We start from the raw sequence: 19,286 nt of genomic DNA on the forward strand, positions 1-19,286 counted from the left end.
CGATGCCGAGGCGGTGCCCGATGCTGTTCCGGAGGCCGAGGCGGTGCACGATGCCGAGGCGGTGCCCGATGCTGTTCCGGAGGCCGAGGCGGTGCCCGATGCTGTTCCGGAGGCCGAGGCGGTGCCCGATGCTGAGGCGGTGCCCGATGCTGTTCCGGAGGCCGAGGCGGTGCCCGATGCTGTTCCGGAGGCCGAGGCGGTGCCCGATGCTGTTCCGGAGGCCGAGGCGGTGCCCGATGCCGAGGCGGTGCCCGATGCTGTTCCGGAGGCCGAGGTGGTGCCCGATGCTGTTCCGGAGGCCGAGGCGGTGCCCGATGCCGAGTCAGGTTCCAGTTGACCCTCCAGAGGCGAGTCAGGGGCCAGTGAACTCTCCAGAGTCGAGTCAGGTGCCAGTGACCTCTCCAGAGTCAGGGCCAGTCACCGTTGAACTTTCAGAGTTAAGTCAAGTCACTGGGTGGTCTGCTGCTCCGCCCTGTTGGACTCCGGCATCGACCACAGGGGCGTGGTGGTCATCTGCTCCACCCTGGAGGACTCTGGCCTTGACCACAAGGGTGTGGTGGTCTTCCGCTCCGCCCTGGGGGGCTTCCACTCTGACCACACGGACGTGGTGGTCTTCCGTTCCGCCCTGGGGGGCGTTTGCCCTGACTACACGGTTGTGGTGGTTTTCCGCTCCGCCCTGGAGGACTCTGGCCTTGACCACAAGGGTGTGGTGGTCTTCTGCTCCGCCCTGGGGGGCTTCATGTTGTTTTTTTTCTCCTTTTGTTTTTGTGTTAATGTCGGTCCCTGTTCCTTTCTGTTAGTCTGGCCCTCCGTCCCTCCCCCTGAGCCTCCACCTGTCCGCCTCCCTCCTGGTCTCTGTTTTGTGTCTGTCTTGGAGCGTCTGGGAGCCGCTCCTTAGTAAGGGGGTACTGTCACAGTGTCTGGGTTGTGTTCCCTGGGTTTCCACTAGGTGTCCTCAGTTCCCACAGTGTTTATCATTTATCACTTCCTGTCTCCTTATTTGGTCACCTTCCTCCTTGTTTAGTTAATTGATTGTTCCCCACCTGTCTCCTGTTTCCCCATCATCCTTTTGTGTATTTATACCTGGTCTGTTTGAGTCTTAGGCACGGAGTCCTTGTTTAATGTTAAATGTTAATTCATGTCCGTCAATGCCTTGCCTTGCCTTGCCTTGCCTTGTTTATGTTATGTTTGGATTTACCGGTTTTGACCCTGCCTGGACTGTGTATTCTCTTTGGATTTCCCTTTATTAAAAACGTACTCGCAATTGGTTCTCTCTCCTGTGTTTTCCATAACACCGAACGTGACAGAGAAGTGTTGTTAAATGAGATAATCTGTGTGTTAGAAATCTTTACCATCTGATTATGGAAATCAGCTTCTTTTGTCAATTGTCTGCACTTAAAGAGCCTCTTGGCAGAGCTTCAGGTGTCTGATACACAAGAGAACCTGAGAAGTTCAGTCCTCAAGATATCTGGCTGTCTGTTTGTCTCCTTTCATAATTAATAACAGTTTTAGAGGTTTCACTGCTTTTTCCCCCATGTCTGATGCTTATATTAAGGTTTTATGTATTTGAACAAACAAATTCAATTTTGGTGCATAGCTCGTCCTGCACCATTTGCACTTAAGGGCCATTAATTACATCTCAAATTGCTTAAATATTACAGCATTGTAGAGATTTGGGCGTGAACCTTGCAACCAATTAGCAACAATCTAGCAACTGCACAGAACTGCACAAAAAAAAAACACCCATTGTAGCAGTGGTTTGTGCATGAGCACCACACACATATTCTTCTGAATTTTTTTTTATTCTATTTTATTTATTATTTAAATCATATGTTTTAAGGAATATATTTTGTATTGTTTAAATTAGTTTTAATAAATATTATATTTTGCATTTTATACAACAATTAGTACTATTATTTTATTATTATGCTGCTCTTTCAGTGGTAATCTTTCAATCTTTCATGGCTCCACCTAAAAGATTTTTGCATGAGTTTTATTTTATTTTATTCTTCAGAATTCTTATGAAGAATTTATAAGGATATTAAAAGACATATGTATTTTTATGTACTATTTGAATACATTTTAACAAATACATTTAATATTTTATGCAGTTTTTAAGATTTTATATTCGTGGCTCCACCCACTTATTAATCTAATTTGCATTTTCAATTAATTGTTATAGAGGCATATTATTCCCTTTCTGTGATAGGAACCGACTTTCGCTGTAGTTAACAGGCAATAGGTGGAAATAGACTGCACTGCTATATTAACTGCAGTCACATAAAAGGTCACTTTGTTTAAAATATGATGGAATGTGTGAGTCTGGTCACTTCCTGCACAAGGTTGAGTCACTGATTTGATTCCAAGGCTTGGTCTCCTCACGCCTCGTGGCCGTATGCTGCACCCGTGGGGGACACCATATTGCTTGTGTATGATCTCGGCGTGCACTGACTGTGTCAGAATAAACATGGTGAGTGAACGCCAAGAGAGACACTTTGCTCAAGAATGTGCAATTTTTGCGGGACTACATCTCAGCGGGGCTTGATCTGGCCACCCTTCATCACTGGCGATCATGTACAGCATATACACTCATAAGATGGTATGAATGCACACGCACACTTACATACACACACACACCCACCCACACACACTCTGTCCTGGGTACTGTTCTGGCACAGACTGCACTGTGGGAACAGAACATGTCTCAATTTATCATGTCATCAGCTTTTACTTTTGTATCTGCTTTACTCTGGATGGCTTCAGGCTCTGCAAAGGAATCCTCTTTAATTAGGATTACACAGGTCATTAGCAAACCCGAGTTTTTTTATGTGAGCCTCATTATTGGGACCAGTTTTGCATGTCGTTAAACTAAATTATTGATCGTGGTTGTGTCAGTGGCGTTGCTCAGTTTAGCTTTTGGTGAACCAAGCCACTTAGTTTAAACTTGTTTTTCTTGAAAGATTTAGCAAGACTTTCTTAAAATCCTACATCAGTAGATATTTACAGAAAACTTGTGCTGAAAATCCATTTATCCACTTCTGTTCCAAGGATGTAGAGGAAAAGGCAAGAGTTTGCAAACATTTTTAAGAAGTACATACTATAATAGAGATGAAAGTAAGAAATATTGAAAGTATAGAGAATGACTTAGAATAAAAATATAAAATATACATAGAGAGAGAGACAAAAAAGAAAAGAGAAAAAGTCATATTTTATTAAAATAATTGCATTATAATTTTATAAAATATTAATTTTATAAAAAAAAAAAATTAGAATAATTTAATAATCTGTTACTACATTTTTGTAGTTTTCTAAAACGTAATTTTTTATTTTATAGTTTCATTAAAAAAAGATGGTCAAAATCATATTCTGATCATTTCCAGAGACTAGAATATTGCAGTTTATATGTGGTAATATTGTATTATTTAATAATACATATGATTTATATAATATAAATAATGGGAATATATTAGTAACATTAATAATAACAACAATGTTAATAATGATCAGTTTAAAAACATATAGTTTTGTAGATTTATAATATGTAACAAGAGTATTGTAAGGTGCATATATTGTAAATTTGATAACGTAATAATAATAATTATTATTATAAGTATAATTATAATCATTATTATTATTATATAAATAATTGATTTTCTGTCAAGTAATATGATCCATTAGATGTATTGTTGGCTGTTTATGTTTGCTTTGCAGTTTATCAACTTTGATTAATAACTGATACGTAATTCAGCTGGTGTGCATTCATAAGTATATCACTTTTCAGATTGAAAGACTCTGTTACAACCAAGGCATTGTAAAACAGTATATATCAGCTATTTTACAATAGTTTGGATTTAACTCTGACATCCAATCAGAATTCAGAGTTGGCATCATCTTTTTCATAACATTGTTTAAATTGTTTGTAAAAAGCCATTAGTGTTTATTGTTCTTCTGATTTCCTTCATGAGACACTTCCATGGTGGATCTTGATGCTCTACTCAGCCTTCAGAAAGTCTTAGAAAGACTGAAAGGATAGAGCGAAAGTTGGATGGGGGTGATGTGTTGGACTCGTCTAAGTGAATAGTTCCAACAACAGCCAAGCATCCCCCTCTCCAAACATCCTCATTATGAATGACCTTTCTTGCCCTTCTTAATGCACTGAGAGCCTCTGAAGGAGAGTAGAGTCATCGGTCTATTAATGCTCCGTTGCAGAACTCCACAATATAGACCTGCTTTAAAAATGCCATTGTGTGCAGAATTCAGCCAATATGAACGGAGGTCATCGTGTCTGCACCAATCACAGAGCGAGCTTACCGCTTCTCTGCTCCTTCATGTGATTGAAGCCGCAGAGCCTCAGAAGAGATGACGACTCTGGGGCCGCAGCCATTAGCAGCTGATGACTGCTGGGATTTGGAGACTGAAGCAATGATATCCTTTTGGACACCTTGATTTATCTATGTTTCAAAACAGTCGGTGTCTGCATTTATATAGATCACCTTACTAACAGAGCTTTGGGAAGTCAGTGCATTGTGCTGCTGAAACGAATTGGTTTTCTTCAGAAATAGAAGTGTTTTAGTCTAGCAGAATCCGGTTTCTTTCATCTCTTTGTTGTGTTTTTACTTTCACTTTAAAGAGCAGTAATTAACTGGATTTTCTAAAATAAATGTGAACGGTGCCTATGCTTAAATCCCTAGAAATGGCTCAGGTCCCTCGTTTAAATGTATTTTTTTCCTCACCTGTTTGATCTAATAGACAAAAACATTTTATGGTAATGTGTGTATTGTGTATATTTATTATGTATATATAAAGGCATACACAAACAGCATATATTTTGAAAATATTTACTCGTGTATATATTCTTATTCATATATAATATATCATATAAATATATTTACTATACAAACGTAACATATATTTTTTTTAATATATACATGTGTGTGTATTTGTATACACCTAATAAATATACACTATAAACACACATATATAATGTAAACAAAAACTTTAATTTTGATGCGATTAATTGTTTGACAGCACTAGATTTAACATTATTAAATTAACATTTTTCAAAGATTTAAAAATTGAAGTGAGCAGTTGATTACAGAAAAGATACACATACAAAAAATCTTAGATTAAATATTAATTAGAAATATTAGATAAAAAGTTAAAACACTAAAATTACTGCAAGTAAAAAAAATAAAAAGAACTAAAACTAAGTCTTTAGTTAAAAATAAAAATAAATTAAACGTAAATAGAAAAAAATATATATTATAAAAATGAAAAAGCACATAAAAATATTACTAAAATGAAAATATGAAAAGCTAATTTAAAATATTAACAAAAACTAATAGTAATAGTATATAAATATTCAAATAACACTGATTTAATCTAATAGTCCTAATGTCTGTAGATAGAACGTATCTTTGATTAACGCGCTATAGTTTAATATTAGGGTTAGAGGATTTTTTATTTTCTTTTTAACTCCCATATAAGCAGTCATAATAATGAAAGAAAGAATGAAACAGGTGTTTTTGTATTTTGCAGAGTGATAGTATAAAGTATAATGGGCAGTTGTTTCATTAAGAGAGTTCCAAAACTTGGCTTTTTAGGTTAAATATTTCCACACAGTTCCTTTTTTCACATGTTTAAAGTTGTGAGCATAAAAGGGGGGAGTCTGGACAGTCGGGTTGAGGGGAGGGGGGTGCTTCATAATAGCAGGTCTTTCATTTTGCTCAGGAACTGATAGGATTAACTTTAGTGCTTATAATGGAATATAGCATCTTCAGAGGCCTGTGCTTCTTAGGGAGAATGAAAGATCTCTCTGCCAAGACTATCAAACAGTCTTTATATACTCCACCATTGCCTGTTGCCTAGGAGACCAGTGTAATCCAAGTGCTTTCCCCCTTTTCCCTGGCTCTCCTTTCCCTTTTTTCACCCCCTCTCTCTGATTGGAGACTCTATTGGCTGGTGCCATTGAGCTGGACTTCAGACGGACACAGCAGCTGTCAGGAGATGGAGATAAATCTGAGGCAAAGTGCTCTGAAACCTATTGATTTCTCCTGATTACGGAACATTTGGAAAGACAGACCAGTGCAGCCTCTTCTCCACGGGGCATATGAATAATCTGATGCTCTCAGGATCACATATCACACCCTTTAAAGACGGATGTGGCCCTGTTGGAAGCGTTATTGTGTCTGAAAGTACACATAGTTCTCAAATACATCAGTTGGGAATGTAGTCACTGCGTATAACTAATATTTCAGGGGTGTAACTTTAACTTTTTTTTTTTTTTTTACTTTCTTTAAGCTGTCAGAATGTCATATTCTCAAGAGAATCTGACTTTAGTCCAGCATTAGTAGATTTATGATGCTATAGTTAGAATTGATCGTCTTTGTTTAATCTGACACTTTTGCCTGTTCCCAAGAGACAAAAAGGCCGGTACGCCCACTTTTTCACAGTTATTTTAGCTGTGTCCCTACAGTAATAATAATATGAATATTATTAATAATACTAGTATAATGATTAGTTTTTTTCTTTTTTTCTGTGTCCCTATTTTATTTTATTTTTTCTTTACCATTCGCTATATTCGCCTTTTTTTCATTGCTTCCATCCTGTTCATTTCTTTTAACTCCCCTATTTTTCATTTCCATCAGAGCATCTACCGGACAGACCATTTAAGGATTGAATTTCATGGTGCAATTCATCTTTGTGGTTGGTCCAGGTATGGTTTTAAAACACGCTGATGGAAAGTTGACAGCTTAATTAGGTGGAGAATGTCAGTTTGTGCTAAGAATAAATGCATTCGCTTGCTTTCAGAAGAAAATTGAATTTTTTGCTAGGAAAGACCTTTCCCTCTGGAAAAAAATTACATGGCATGGTACAAAACTCCACAGGCCTACTATTCAATTATTTACTGGAATAATTATGTATAATTATAATACAAATTATAACTAGAAATAATAAAGTATAAATTATAATTAGTAATTTTTGTAATATTAATATTACTATTCATATTATTTTTATTGTTATAACAATTTATTCTATAACTATTTATTTAACCACTAGATTTTTTATCATTGCTGTTGTACCTTCGATTTCACGGTGCAAGCTTTAAATCATCGAGACATGAGTGTAAATGAATTGTGAGTCCAATAAATGTGCTGTTTATTTTGTTTGCTAAAACACTCCAAGGGTTTGAGTTGTTTGACTTGCGCTGGTACAAATCTTTCCACTGAAGCCAAATACTGTGGGTAAAGAGCCGAGCACTCGCTCTGGGGTTTGCAGCAATCAATAGAGTGTGTTATCGTTTCGTAGCCCTTTTCAAGGGAATCTAGTATTCAAGATGATAAAATCTCATGGCAGCTTTGTTAAAGATATTTTGGCCCCTTCAAAAAACACTCAATTAACTCAAAGTAATTAACAGCGGTCAGTAGAGACAGCTGATTTCAGGGTGTGAAACCTCCTGCAAAAGCAATGTCTGGTTTGTTAGTTTAGCAAACTTAGAATATGTGACACACGGACCAGATCAGTGTGTGTGTATTACCTCAGGCCACACAGTATGACACTCTGTCAGTTATCTGAAGGTCATGACTATTGATTCATTGAGAGCACACAGTCTGTCTAACAAAACAGCACACGCTGTCCATCGCTTTGAAGGGCCTGAGTGAAAGGAAATGACTTTGACTTTACAGAAGCACGGTGATAGTCTACACTTTGTTCTGTCGCGGTGGTTTGCTGATTGTGTAAATCTCTGACAGTACCGGGATAACTTGAGCTGAAAAATGGGGCTTAGTAACATGACACTGATTGTAGTCTGTACTAATGAGCTCAAGTTATTTTCTCCTGCTATCCCTTTCAAAGTGACATTTTGCTGTTTCCTCCTTTTCAGCAGAATCTGTCAGGAGAGCTGATTTATATACTAGGAGCGTTCGCTCACCGTGCTGTTTTTTAAAAATGCTGAGTTTGTCTGTGGTCTGTAGCATACTGTATGTGCTAGCTGTAGTTTGTTCTTCTTGGGTTGTTGATGCATTTTTTTCTGCCCGTTTCACTTTAATGAACTGGAGAATGTGGAGGTCAAGGGAATGCAGGTGGTCAGGTTCTCATTTCTTCCCTTGTACTGGACCAAACAAACTCAGCCTTATCTTGTAGCCAGAGCAAGACATTAACTCAGAAATTCACTAAATAAACATATTTGCCTTATTTTGCCAAGTAAGATGTGTATTTGTATTTAAAATGATTTGTAGCTACAAAGTGACAGGAAATGTGAACACTCCTTCATATTTCTCTAAACAATGCCTTTCACAGCGCATTCAGGAATTGTAAATCTGCAAAGGATATATGTTATGCTGCTTTAGAATTTAACCCTTGCACACCTTTGATGCCTAAAAACAGCATACTACGATTTGAAACATCTTAACACGGCCCATTTTCAAGAGGTAGAAAAAGTACTTGTATTCTCAGCTATCAATCATTGAATATTCATGATTACATTCCTTCTTGACGATCTGATGTTTGTAATGTGAAGGAAATTAACATAACAAAGGGATGTATAGCTCAATAACGGATGTCCATAGATTAAAATCCACACACCAGAAAAACAGGCAATTAATTGCAGCCAAAAGGTAAAAGAAGAAGTACACAAACACCAGTTTTAACCACAAGACACTGACAGCTGAATATCTTTCACTGGTTCTGCTAGCTGCCCTGATCTTTATTGTTGTCTCTTGAGACATTTAGATGGTTTTTCTTTTTCTGTCCTGACTATATACTCCTCTTCCTCCTCCACAGAGTATCGGGAAGGGCTCCCTTTGGTGCATAGACCCAGAATACAGACAGAATCTCATCCAGGCGCTGAAGAAGACGCCTTATCATCCTTATTCCCAGGTGTTCACCACGCCTCCCACCTCTCCTCAGGCATATCAAAGGTAGGCAAGTGGACACATCGATCCTTAAACCTCACCAATGTCTCTCTCCCACTCTGTGTTGCGCGCTTGTCCCTGTTGGTATGGGTTACCGCCAGGCGGCAGCGAGCTGAGCAGAGTTGTCAGAGCGAGACCCGGCGTTGGGTTCCAAGCGGCTCCCTCTCTGCTCCATTTGATTTTGATCCGGCTAACAGGTCTGCATGCTCCCAGCCACTCGACTGTGCAAGACAAAATAATTGCTTTACTGTAAAACTTGAAATGGCATATCATCCTTAACAAAGGATATGGAACAAATGGGCGGCCAGCTTAGAGGCAAAATGGGAAAATGGAGATGGATGCTTTTAAAGAGATTGAATTAAAGCGGACAGCTCTAGTAAGAGAGATCGGCTGGGTTTCAGGTGTTGCCCAAGCATGGCGAGATGATTAAGGAATGAGGCGGAGAAGGGAGCCGCGCTCAGATGTTTTTGGATAGGGTTTTGTCATGATGGCCTGCATTTCTCCCTTCAGCAGCACATTGCTGCTTCATCAAGGCAGACATCTTACAGCCCGACAAGCAAATGCTGAACAATGTCGTTTCTTAAATAAACAAAATCCATGTGTGCAGGAGATGAAATTGCACTATTGGACCAACTGCACAGAATACTCAGTAAAACTCATCACATACCTGATGGAAGGCTTTTTGAGAGGAATGATAATTGGTGTTATTTTATCCTAAGGTTTCTGATTGTATCTGAAAGATTTTTCTAAACCTTTGCACCTGCTAAATCAGTCTTATTGAATAACCACCCTCAGGTATCAGGTACATGCTTTATGTTATTTGGATTATTATAGATTGCACAAGATATAAGTATTTGGTTAGAAGTTAACGTTGAACGAGCTGTTATAATCAATGAAAACATATATAAACACTCTTATGGCCAAAAAACCCCAAAACAATTATATATATATATATATATATAATTTTGTTTTTTTGCTGTAAGGGTATAAGCTGTTACATTTCCCTTCTCCATTTTTTCATTAGATATATTTTTAATGTACTTTGAAATGGCAATGTTTTACAAATATATTTGCATACATGTATTTTCTGTAAGTTTTAGTAATAGTACAGTAAAATGTTGGACCATTTTCAGTCAAAATATATTTATATTGTCCAAAGTACTACAGTACATAAAAAAAACATTTACCCAAAATATATTTTAAGATTGGAAGTGCATACTTTACTTGCTTCTTTGAGTACAAGTTTAATCTAAAATATTGTGGCATTTAATGTTTTAAACATAATGCATTTTCAATTAATAAACACACATTGATTTAGCTTATATTTAAAATATATTGTGGGCAGAAAAAATTGTTTATTGGTATATCAAGAATTTTTTTTAGCATTCTAAAGACCCTAGCACTCGGAGTCATTCTAAAACGTATGGAATAGTGTTGTGCAAATTGCATTCCGCAGTCATATATTGGCTGTGTTTGTTCCGTTACCTGATTTGCATAATTCCTTTAGGGAATCACATGCTAAAACAGCGCAGACAGTATGTGCAAATATATGACGCTATCAGTGGACGCAGGTCATTCTTAGTTAATTCCCCTTCTGTATTGAGTGTTGCAGTCAGTTGTGTTCCGCTGATAATGTTGTGTGGGAACAGCACTGGGTTGGTTATTAGCACCAGGTGTTCAAAGACGCGGAGGCCCTGTGGGAAGAGGAGATCACAGAGGACGGTCCCTCTAGCCTACAACTCTTTAAAACAACAGTCTGTAACAACCTCACAATACTATTTTCAAATACACACTCTTAAAAACAAACTTTCCAATTAGAACCAGATAAGGTTTTGCAGCCTAATGCCATAGAAGAACCTTTTAAGGTCCACGAAGAAGTTTTAAATCTCTAGATTTTTCCATGTGCTGATCTAAAGATAAGTTTTTCTGTTTTAACAGATGATACCGATTCACAGATCTGAACTTTATAATGGAACATTAAGAAATTTTTAATTTCCAAAGAACCTTGCAGCCTCAAAAATCTAATGAGTCTTATGTGGTGTTTACTTGCCGATAAATTGGGTGTGTAAAAATGAACACAAGAGGTACTTCTTCCAGCAAATACTTTTTTAGCAAATCTGTTACTCTTATTGAACGAGCTATACAGTACCTCATCTAATTAATATTTATAAGTTCTTTATACTATGTTTCGCCCTCAAATTTCAGATCATTCTGATGGCCCTGGTGTAAGGTTTGTGTGTGTGAATAAGATAGCACAGTAGTGTTGGGCACACACAGACTCAGCTTCCTCTTTCTCTCAGGCCAGATGGTGAATCTGTGTATAGCAGTGTGTAATAAAGTGTTTATCTGGCCACTGCGGCTCCCAGGAAGCCGAACGAAGCTTTTTATAGCATTCCTAAGGTTCACACGAGTCATAGACTAACACACACTCCTCTTTTATGCTCAATTTTTTTTTAACACACCACTCTTTCATCTTTGCTGTTTTTGTAATCACAGCAATAGCATGGAGATTATTAGATCCTGAAAGTAGTAAGCTGAGGGGTTTAGCTCTTTTTCAGGTTGTTGGTCAGGTAGATAGATGGGATGAATGCATAGTCTGTTCTGGTGATGTCATCATCAATCCCTGTGGATAGGTATGTGTCCTTATTTACTGTGGAGGGAGGAGGTGATTTCATTTAGGGAAAACTTGCTGAAATTATTTTAGGGCATCTTTTTCAAATTAGAATAGTTTGATTTATTTTGTACACACAAACACAGTTTAAAAACCAAAGCTTATGTCTATTTTTAAGGGGCATCTATTATACAAAATTCACTTTTTCATGCTTTTTTTTTTTGAACATACTGTAAACTCCCACCCTTATACACAACCCCCCATAATGATAAAAAAAAACATAATCCCCATAAATCATGAGCAGTGTCTCAGAACAAGCCGTTTGCAAAATCTGTACAATATGACATCACTTTGCACAGGCTCCGCCCATGACTGTTGACGGACACTGCCATATTAGCAGAGACCCACTGATTTATCCACACACAATCTGCCATGTTTATCCTTATGGTAGAGCATTTAAGCAGAATTCAAGCAAGAAACATTTTTTTATTAAAGCTTAGGTAAACCGTATATCAGAAGTTTAAACTAATATGGTTTAAAACACATGATTTCAGCACGATAGAAATGATAATCAAAACCAAACAGATGTTTTTTTTGTATCTGAAGTAGGAACTGTGAAGGCAACAGTAGCTCATTTGCATTTAAAGAGACATGCACGAAAACATCCTGTTTCTGCTTCCACTCAAAATAGGCATTTTCAAATTGATATAATAAGTGACCTGTTGTGTATTTTGAGCTGAAACTCCACATTCACTTATATTACATATTGCAAAAAGGGTCATAATAGGTGTACAGTAACAGGTTATAAAGTCTTGTGTGAAAGTTCTTAAAAGTTTAAAAAGCCTCAAAGTTTGAAGGTTATTAGACCTTATGAATAAAATGAACTTTTTGTGGATATAGGATGAAAAAAACATTTCTTTTCATTTCATTACACTAAATTCCCCTTCCTGTCATTCCGAATTCCAATTAATTGGCAAAATTCTAAATAGAATTTTGCGATTGAGCACTGCTTGTATCATTTTAAACCTTCAAAGTAATTTTGACTAATCAATGTAAATGCAAACATAATATTCTTACAAAACAGTAGCAAAGACATCTTTTGTTGCTGTCATGACAAATAAAAAAATCTGTGTAATATGGAAAAAATTCTATGTTTGTATTGTTTGTCATGTTGTTGTGTACACTGTGTAAAGGTCACTGACAGGATGGTAATGCTGTACGGTTTTGGTGCAAGAAACCTTGACTAACACTAAATGGCCGAGTGTGGGCTCAGGTAGAAAAACATTCCTTAATATCCTCCAAGAATTTGAGAAACATGAAAAAACGAGAGTGCGGGAGGAACAGCGGGGCCTCGGAGTTCACCAACGCGCGTTTGCCCTTGCGAGGTTATTAGCGTGATGGTCGCCATAGTAACAGGAACGCCTCCATGGTAACACATAGCCGAGACAGGTGCAGTTGCATCACAGGGCTATTTGTTGCCTGGCAAAAGGACAGGCCATTAGCGCTCGAGAAATACACTAGCGCCCTGGAATAACGCAACTCTCCATAGCAACCGCAGATGGCTTGGAGCCTATTGTAGGGTTTTCTGTAACTGCTTTTGTCCGTCTTCATAAAAATTTGAGGATGCGTGAATTATCGGAGATGACAACTGGAGGTCCAGTTGCTTTAGGAGATTAATTTTAAATGAATCCCTGAAAGAAAGAGAAAAAAAACGCTGAATGCACCGAGAGTGACATAGTTCTCATTTTTAATAGTTGTCTTTTCAGCCCGTGGGTAAAAACGCATTACTAAGAAAACAAATTCAATGTACAAGCTGATGAAAAGCTCCAGTCGGGTATTGTGTTGTTTAGCTTCTTTCTCTCCCAGATTTCTAGGTTTATTTGTGTGCCTCGGCCCCCACCTTTCCTACTTTCAAGTCTTCTCAGTAACACTAAATGACAAGATAGCCCACTTTTCCATGCTTTCTCCAATGGCTGGTGCTCTGAATGATGGGGCTTTTCAATATCTGGCAGAAACCCTTGAATCTTCTCCTCCTATAAAGTTCAGAGATATATTAGCTTTTCAGCAGTCCAGACTGATGAACCCTCTGATGGAACGTGTCACATGTCTCTTTGATTAATATGGGACTGAAAAGAACATCCTTCGCAGAAAGACTGTTTGGGAGCGATTGAGGTATTTTGAGTGTTTAGTGCTTAGCATACACAAACATCTTATTTAGCTTCCCTCATAACCCCTTTTGTCGTCTCTTTAGGTGATTTAGAGAAACAAAAAGGAGGTTGTGGAAGATTGTGCCTTTTTTGGGTGGCGGTAAGCAGTCATTGGAAGAGCGTCTGAGATTTATTGTCTTTGAGGTATTTTTGTTCTTTTGGAGGTTTGTCAACAGCCTGCCTTTTTCCTGTTAAAAGTCCATGGAAAATATTCTGTCTGGTTCCATTTTTATTGTGCTCCAAAACTACTTCCCTCCAGCTGTGATTTAGTTGTTTATACAGATGAATCTCGAATTGCAAATACGCTGTCTTTGAGTTTGACCGTCTACACACTTAAAAATAAAGGCTCCAAGGGCGATTTTGTAGCACTGCAATAGCAGATCCATTTCAGGTTCCCTGAAGAACCTTTCAGTGGACAATTCTTAAAAGAGCCATTTTTTTATTAGTGTGAGGAATATTTTAATAATCTAAAGAATTTTTTTCCACTATAAAGAACCTTATGTGGAATTGATTGGTTTCACACTCTTAAAAATAAAGGTTCCAAAAGGGGGTTTTCCACAGTCATTCCATAGAATAACCATTTTTGGTTTCACAAATTACCTCTCAATGGTCAGTTCTTAAATTCTTTTTTTTTATTTTTTTTTTTGAGTGTGAAGAACATTTTAAAAATCTTTTAAGAATATTTTTTTGCAAAACATTTTGTGGAATGGAAATCTTCTATGGATGTTAAAGGTTCTTCACTGACTTTTCGCTCTACCACACCTGCATAGGGGAAGTTGTGGCCTAGTGGTTAGAGAGTTTGACTCCTAACCCTAAGGTTGTGGGTTCGAGCCTTGGGCCAGCAATACCCTGACGGAGGTGCCCTTGAGCAAGGCACCGAACCCCTAACTGCTCCCCGGGCGCCTCAGCATAAATGGCTGCCCACTGCTCCAGGTGTGTATTCACTGCTGTGTGTGTACACTTTGGATGGGTTAAATGCAGAGCACAAATTCTGAGTATGGGTCATTATACTTGGCTGTATGTGATGTCACTGTCACTTTTCAGGTTTAGGAATTTGCCAGGTTTAGGAAGTCTGCGAGATTCTGCTCCGAAATTCCTTCCACCAATTGTGTGCGGTGTTCACAACCCTCTGGCCTCGAAAAAGCCTCCATTATGAGCCGTGATCCCGGGTGAGAGCAGTTCAGATTTCACACGAACAAAAGTAAAAAATCTCAAGGCGAGAAGTAACCTGCAGGGGAGAACCGGTGCTGGCACCAATTAGACTTTAGATTAGTTAAAGAGGATTGCGATTGTAGGGGTAAAAGGAAAATGTAGTGGGCGATAGGATTTGAAATAAGATTATAGAATCAAGCAAAAGGAGGTAAGCTTTGTTTAAAAATGAATAACCCTGGCCGACTCCTGATGGAGATGGAGAAAGCGGTTGTTCCTTGAAAGGTGTGAGTGTTTGCATTAACAGAGCAAACAGATTAAAAATAGATGGGGTATATACCCAGCAAGACTGCAACCGGTGGCCCGTAAACTCTACATTCAAACATCCAGCAAGGGCAAAAGAGCCCCCTTCCCCATTGATGTTAACATTTTTGAAAAAGCTCTGACAGTCATAGTCGCACCACCAGAGCCCTCAAGAAGCAGGTTTTGGCTCTCATAGTTGGCGTTAACATTTGATTAAAAAGCATTTCAGCTGAAGGAGCGAGCCACGTTCCCACAGAGCAGGTTCAAAGAGGTTCCGCTGGAGCCAGTCGGGGTCGTTTCCGCTTAGATTACCAGGATATGCATATGCAGGCTGAGGTAGCAGCTCTGTTCTGTTCCAGGCCCTGTACCCTGATGTATCCCCTCCCCCTCCACCCCTCAAGTGCTGTTATACAACAGGTTTTAAATAGAATTTTACATGTTTTGAATAAAATGAGGGGTGCTTGCCCATGCAAAACTCTCTGGCAAAATACAAGGAAATACTAGAACACGGCATTGAGACCTGTAGGGTGTTTGCCATGATATTGCTAGGGTGTTCTGACTGGTTGCTAGGTGGTTCCTCGTTGTCCCAAGGCCAAAGAGTACACCCCAAGTCTCTGATTTTCCCTCCTTTAATTTAGATGATCGTCTGCCAAGCAACTAGCCGTATGATTTGCAGTATCATTCATGCCTGTAGCACAAACAGTTTTGCACTTAAGTTGAATAGGAGTTTTTTTTTCAAATCACTAATGTTAACTGTGAGCAACAGTAATAGTTCCTTTAGTCAAGAACAAGAGCGGCTATTGATACAAGGCCACATCAGGCCTCATGGGCTCAAATTCCATCAGCAGCTGTTTGATTGTACCCTTCTTTGAATGTGTTAGATTATACTGGCAAAACCATGGGCCAAATAATTGCAGCGGGAGATCTCATTTCTTTTTATTATGTTCAGAGATTGGAGGGCACATAATAACATATAAATAACGTAATATCATAAAAGCTTTCCTGCTTTTTTGGTTGGGTTCTTACAGCTGATTAAAATAAGGACCTGGGTCGTCTATCATGAGGCATGCTGTGTCCATGGCAACACATACAGTAGCTGTAACCCGATACAAAGCGTATGTGCATTAGGAGTATAAGCACTGCTCTTGACTGCTAAAGAGACGCAAGGAGAAGCAGAAAGAGGCAGAGATGGCACGGTGAACCCAGCACCGCAGGGATCTTGCTCTTGCTTACTGTTCTTCAGCCAGCAGTCTTTCTTTTCCTGTGAACACTTACGCCTAACGGTTTAAATCAACAAAAGAGTTTGTTCCTATTTATTTGTAGCTTAGTGTCTGTGTTTTCATCTGTGTTTTATTTCATTCGAATACTTTGGAACTGTACACTGTTTATTCTTGGATAGTAAGGATAAATATTTGTTATCGATTGCTGTATTCGGATTTTTTTTATATAATTTATCTAATTTAGATATTTATTTTATTTTTGTATAATAATTTATATATATATATATATATATATATATATATATATATATATATATATATATATATATATATATATATATATATATATATATATATATATATATATATATTATGCCACAATGATCACATTTTGTCAGATTTTTACAATTTGATTTATAATATATCATTTATGTAATAAGAAGTAAATAAATTATAATATAAAATAAATATTATAAATATTAAACACTGCATACAATATGAGTTAATATATTATATATAATTAATAATCATCAAAAATAGATTTGTAAAATATTATAAATATTAAAAAATTGTTTTAAAAATACCATAAACATTAAATATTAAATAATATAAATTTGTATATTTTTATATAAAATGTATGTAATAAAATTGTAACATATATATATATATATATATATATATATATATATATATATATATATATATATATATATATATATAAAATACAAAATATTATTTATTATTATTATTATTCATATTATTTATTACATATTCATTTAACATTAAATATTTAATATTTCATTTCTGCCCTCTGTTTTGCAAGTTTTCAACTTAATATCTTAATCCGCAATTTCTGATTTTTGTGGAGTGAATATTTGTATACTTTTCTGATATTAGTCTCATTTATTGTGGTTGTAAGGAGCAAAAGTAAACGTATTTGTATTTAGTTTGACATTTTTGCTTGTTTTAGGTATGCTGTGTGTGTGTGTGTGTTCATTTAGGGGATAAGTGGATCAGAACTGGTGGATCCTTACATTAGTAATGACTGTGTGCTGTACTCAGGTGTAAGGTTAGTGAAAAAACATCAAAGTTAGAGATGTTTCAGTTGCTAGGCGACTAGTATGCTAATGAAGATGTTCGTCTCAAGCTGCGTCTGAGCTGTGCCGAGATATGTTTTAATCACTCTCAACGGGAAAAAAGAGGGGAAAAAAATCAAACACATTCTGATGGAACACTGTAATTAATGGATCCGCAAAGAAATAGAGAGGTTCCATTACTTCTCACACTAAATTATCCTCAATTGTCAGGGCAGATACCTGAAGTCTGAAAGAGCTCTGTGGAGATTAGCAAATGTGAAGTGGCAGTGCTGTGTTTATTAGCCTTGGCAAACACTTGGAGATGCCATGCACCATAGAGCGCTCCTTCATTGCAAGAGGTCCAGAGCCAAAACAGCCCCATCAACCCGCAGTCTTGGGCTTTTAAATACAACATGTAGACAAATGTGCTCAAAGCCCTGTGTCACCTCTGTTTGTTCTAATTCTCAATTAGTTAATATACTCTAAGAAGATTAAGAAGGGGTAGATGACAGAGCCAATGTCTGCACATACTGAATCTACAGGGAGGCAAAAAGTGGATAGAGGGCTAAATTAAAGATTAGACTGCTCCTGATTAGATTTGTGAAGCTCACAGTGAGCACTGAGCGAGACAGTGAGATGGACGAGAAATCGTACATGAGAAGATAATCGATGGAAACTGAGCAGCTAATCCATGAAATAAATAAATAAATAAATAAATACATTTCGTAACCTTTGAAGCGAAACATATTCAGATCAGAAGGAACTGTCAGAAAACAGAGACGTGGACAAACTATTTCTAAACTCTGTGGGAACTGCTAAATGTGAAACCATGCTCCAGTACTTCACAAATCCCAAACAAAAAGGTCAGGAAATTCATATTTGCTGTCACAAATGATCAGTGTTTGGGAATGCAAACAGTATGGAGCATGAAAAATCACGACTAAGGGAAAAAGATTGCATTGGAGGAGATGAAAAAGATAAAGAGAAAAATTGTGAGAGAATTTGTGAACTTTGATCATATTTGGAGCACTCATATTCTTCACAAATGTTCTTGAGTATATTTGGTCAACATTAATTACTATGCAGTTTACACACTGTTGCAACACTTACAGTAGTTTATCTTTTCTTTTTTACTCTTTTCTATTAGTTTTTATTACTTTTATATATATCTTTATATATGATTTAAATGTAATTTGTATTTATATAAACTTATACTGTATTATATATATATAATATATATAAAATACAATTTTTGTTTAGATTAAATATTTTGTAATAATCAAAAATAGATTCATGTAATTATTCAATATTATTTAGTAATACTTTTTTACTATACTGATTATACAATGTAATATTTAAATTCATTGTTACATTGCACATTCTGTTGCAATACTTATAATAGTTTGTCTTTTTATCTTCTATTTTTATTATTTATTTTATATTATTTTGTATATATTTATATATATAATTTTTATATTTAGTAATAATATTTATTTTAATATATATATTTTCTGTACTAATGAAATAATTTTATATCACTTTACTATTTTTTATATGTATGCTTAACATGTTAAATTTTATTATAACATAAGTACTAAATCTATTATATATTATTTGATTTATTATACTAATATGTCAAATAATATACTGAACCGCAGGCATCTGAGAATGATGTTGTTTTGTTACGGTGATCTGTTGTTCCTTAAGTTCTTCTCAGATACCTTTTGAGTTTATACACACATCCTGCCTCACACCATCACTTCTTTTCATGAAGGACCTGTTGACCTCCTTCTCCAAAGGATGTCCAT

General features: G+C 36.9%; 1 protein-coding gene across 5 annotated transcripts in view; it reads left to right on the forward strand.

The window, feature by feature from the left end:
- Positions 1-19,286, forward strand: part of LOC132112561 (forkhead box protein N3-like) — an 85,869-nt gene that overhangs the window by 42,366 nt on the left and 24,217 nt on the right. For all 5 annotated transcript variants that reach the window (XM_059520086.1, XM_059520085.1, XM_059520089.1 and 2 more), the window contains exon 3: positions 8,782-8,918. In XM_059520086.1, coding sequence (XP_059376069.1) covers positions 8,782-8,918 — 137 coding nt within the window. The remainder of the gene's footprint in view (positions 1-8,781; positions 8,919-19,286) is intronic.

The sequence above is a fragment of the Carassius carassius genome, chromosome 32 (assembly GCF_963082965.1).
Source record: "Carassius carassius chromosome 32, fCarCar2.1, whole genome shotgun sequence".
Taxonomy (NCBI): Eukaryota; Metazoa; Chordata; class Actinopteri; order Cypriniformes; family Cyprinidae; genus Carassius; species Carassius carassius.